General features: G+C 45.2%; 1 protein-coding gene across 1 annotated transcript in view; it reads left to right on the top strand.

The window, feature by feature from the left end:
• Nucleotides 1–1,689: 1,689 nt before the first annotated feature.
• Nucleotides 1,690–3,251, top strand: part of LOC118328774 (E3 ubiquitin-protein ligase RNF123-like) — an 8,339-nt gene continuing 6,777 nt past the window's right edge. The window contains exons 1-2 of the mRNA XM_035662673.1: nucleotides 1,690–1,781; nucleotides 1,947–2,167. Of these exons, the coding sequence (XP_035518566.1) occupies nucleotides 1,690–1,781; nucleotides 1,947–2,167 (313 nt within the window). The remainder of the gene's footprint in view (nucleotides 1,782–1,946; nucleotides 2,168–3,251) is intronic.

Genomic DNA, 3,251 nt, shown 5'->3' with positions numbered 1-3,251 from the left:
TCAATATACAGTAATAATAACTAATTGGACCTAATAATGAACTTTGTGGCATCTCTTCTGTAACTTTAAGGAAACCAGATTGATGACCATCCACAGTTATTGCTGCCAGTAAGATAACTGTGAAACCAGTTGCATGCATTTGTCTATCCAAAAGAAAAGTATAAGCCACGGTCAAATGCTTTAGACAACAGTCTTTCCAGACCGACAACTGCGAGGTGGCAATTCTACTTTATTTAACATCTAAACCTGTAGAGTAACTTGTATCTCGAGCTGTCAGATGAATGTAGGGGAGTAAAAAGTACAATATTCCCTCTAAAATTCTGTGGAGTAAAAGCATAAAGTAGGAAGCCAGAGGTCAGAAGCCACAGTATACACCCACCTACCAAGACTCCACTACACCACTGGGTTCTTCATAGCAGGTTGGCACTCAGAAGAGTCCAGAAATAGTAGGAGAGGAAGAGGGAGAGAGCAGAGTACAGTATCAGTCAAGAAGAGACAAAAGGGAGAGAGCAGAGAGAGTGAGGGGGAGTTGGGTCTTGTGGAAAGCCCCGCTATAAAAGATTGATGCAGAGAGGTTGGATTGAGTGGCGCCGCAGGGGAGAGGAGAGAGGGAAGGTGGGGAGTTTGATTAGCAAGAGCAGCAGTGATTGAACGCTGGATGGATCGACAGAGAAAAAGAGAGAGAGAGTCGCTTTCATGTGTCAGAACAAGACGAGGCAGGTAAAGGCTGACGGAGGAGAGGTGAGAGGAAGAAGTGAAAGATCAGCTGTGTATCAGGTTGGATGTGTGAGATTGAGTGTAAAAGTAGAAGAAGGTGTCTTTTCTTCCACTGGATCAATTGCAAGAAAACATCCTGTGATGGGGGATGTTGTTTTCTGCGTGTTGGTCAGATTTGGTTTAACTGCTGCTGGGCAACACTACTGATCCCTGCTGTCACAATGTTTACTGACCGCTAACAGAAAACCTCTCTGACACCATTAGATCACATCCTCTTGTCTGACTTATGTCTCCTGTCTGCTCGTATCAGCAAAGTCAGTGTTTTCAAGATGGAGTCAGAACCAACTGTTCAAATCAACTCCACATTCAACAGTTTGGACCAAAACTAAAACAACAGCGTATTTTTCATACGAACCAAATGAACCGAACTATGGCTGATCTTCCAAGATCAATGAATCATATCTTGGTGCTTCGGTTTCTATTCATAGAAACTGTACAAGAGTGCGTGATATGTGTTCTACTTATCAGTCCCGCGACGTTGTGATCACAACAATCAATCCATGTGAATTCTGGGCGAATTTGCAATTTTGTCCAATCACCCCAACTTGTCCACAAATCAAACTAATTATTGTAGTTTTCCTGCGCCTGAATTGGACCAAAAAAGGTGCCAGTACCCTAATTCAGCCCAACCCTAACCCTACCCCTAACCACAACCTAACCCTGATCCTTTTGGCGTTCAGGACATTGTCAGCGCTGTTTACTCTGCATTGTCTGTCTGTTCAAGTGTCCATTTTTATCTTTTTAATCACATCAAGATTGACAGCTGAGCCCTGTTCGCCATTGAGTTGCTGGGAGTATGGGTGGGACCTCGATACCACGGGGCCAACCCCGATCATTTTTGCGCAGACTGTAATAAGATGTTATGGTCTAGAACGTACTGCTTATAACAGTATTTACAGAACAGTTCCCACCATGAGCAAGCCCTTGGCGGTGAGGAAAAAGTTCCTTTTAAGAGGCAGAAACTTCGAGCAGACTCGTGGTGGGCAGCCATCTGTCTCGACCGGGTACAAGCAGCCTTAAATTTTTAATAATTATACTAAATGAAATTGCTAAGATATGCGGAAAAATATTGCAACATGCATCACAATGTGGTTGATGTGAGTATAACATGAGCGTTTGTCCTCTTTCTTCCTTCCCTCACCCCAAACCTTCTCTTTAAACCCCTTCAGGATCTCTCGAGCTGCCTCCGTCCTGCTGTCTGACCCCTGTTTCCAACTCCACTCCATCCAGCACCTGTTAGGGGAGGGAGGAGACTCCTCCAGCTCGTCAGCGGCCGTCACTGCCACCGCCACCGCTCGCCCAGTCATCGGGTCCTTGGGGTCGTCTGTGGCCGCTCCCATACCTTCAGCTGCTGGAAACCCAGAGCGCAAACACTTCTCTCTGCACGCATGTGAGTGAAACTCTACGTTGTAAAATCCTCTCCAGAGGGCGCTGAGTGGAATCTGCATTCAGCGTCATCATTGCATCAGCATTGGTTGAGTTAGATATTAGTGACCTGACCAGACCTCTGTAGCTGCTGCAGGCTACATTAGCCGCTACTAGCACAACACAGCCCAATCTTAGAGGTGCATTATGGGTAATGTAGAGGCCAATAGGGACCATTGTTATTCCTTATTATGTTATAGGAGTGGAATGATAAATCTGTGGAGTTCTCTTTTAAATATTAACAATATCAGTAAATACAGAACTTCTGAACGCAGATTTGTTCTCCATTACAGTGTGCTGAATTAGCTATTAGCAGCTTCTGTTAGCAGTTCATCAGTGATATAATTCCAATAAATGGATCAGAAGGAGGCCGAAATAATCGACGGCCGCTCCAGGTCTGTGGCCCGCCCCCAAGGCGGTATTCCCCGCTGGGACCCCCGGGTACAGACAGCTAATAGCTAACTAGCTAATAGCAGCTAGTACAGTTAGCATATGTAGCAGGGCAGCGGTAAGAGACTTCCTGTGTTACAAGAGGAAGAATAGGTCCGTCGTTGCAACAAATCCTCTTTTTCGTTGGTTGTCGCCCTGGGGACGAGGAGCGGCTCCTGAACGGCAGTTTAACGTTAGGGTTTGGTTTCTCTGGAGAGCTGTCGGCTGACTGGAAAGTGTCACTGAGACGGACTGAGACAGGAAAGCTGTCAAATGTTAATTTTTCAGCTGTTGAGGTCCCGAAATGTCTCAAAGGACATATCGGGACAGTCGGAGAACTTAAAAATCAAATCAGAATCTAATTTTAAAGAGAATCAGGTAGAAGTTTGGCTGAGTCTGTGCTTTGGAAACAGGCCCGTTATGTTCTTAATGTGATTTAGACTTTAATGTTATTTAGGGCAGCAGTCACATTTATCATGGCTCTGCTTGTGCATAAGAAACCCACTGCTGTGTATGAACTGCTGTTATATTTCATGGTGCCCCCGTTGTTGTTTTACTAAGTGCTTCATGTGTTTAGGCTTCAGGCGGACCAGGGCAACATACTTTTTCTTGTGTGTGAT

This window comes from Morone saxatilis, unplaced genomic scaffold (genome assembly GCF_004916995.1).
Source record: "Morone saxatilis isolate NCDOM2014 unplaced genomic scaffold, NCSU_SB_2.0 Contig18, whole genome shotgun sequence".
NCBI lineage: Eukaryota > Metazoa > Chordata > Actinopteri > Moronidae > Morone > Morone saxatilis.
The sequence above is the reverse complement of the archived record's forward strand: the minus strand, read 5'-3'. Positions and strand labels throughout refer to the sequence as shown.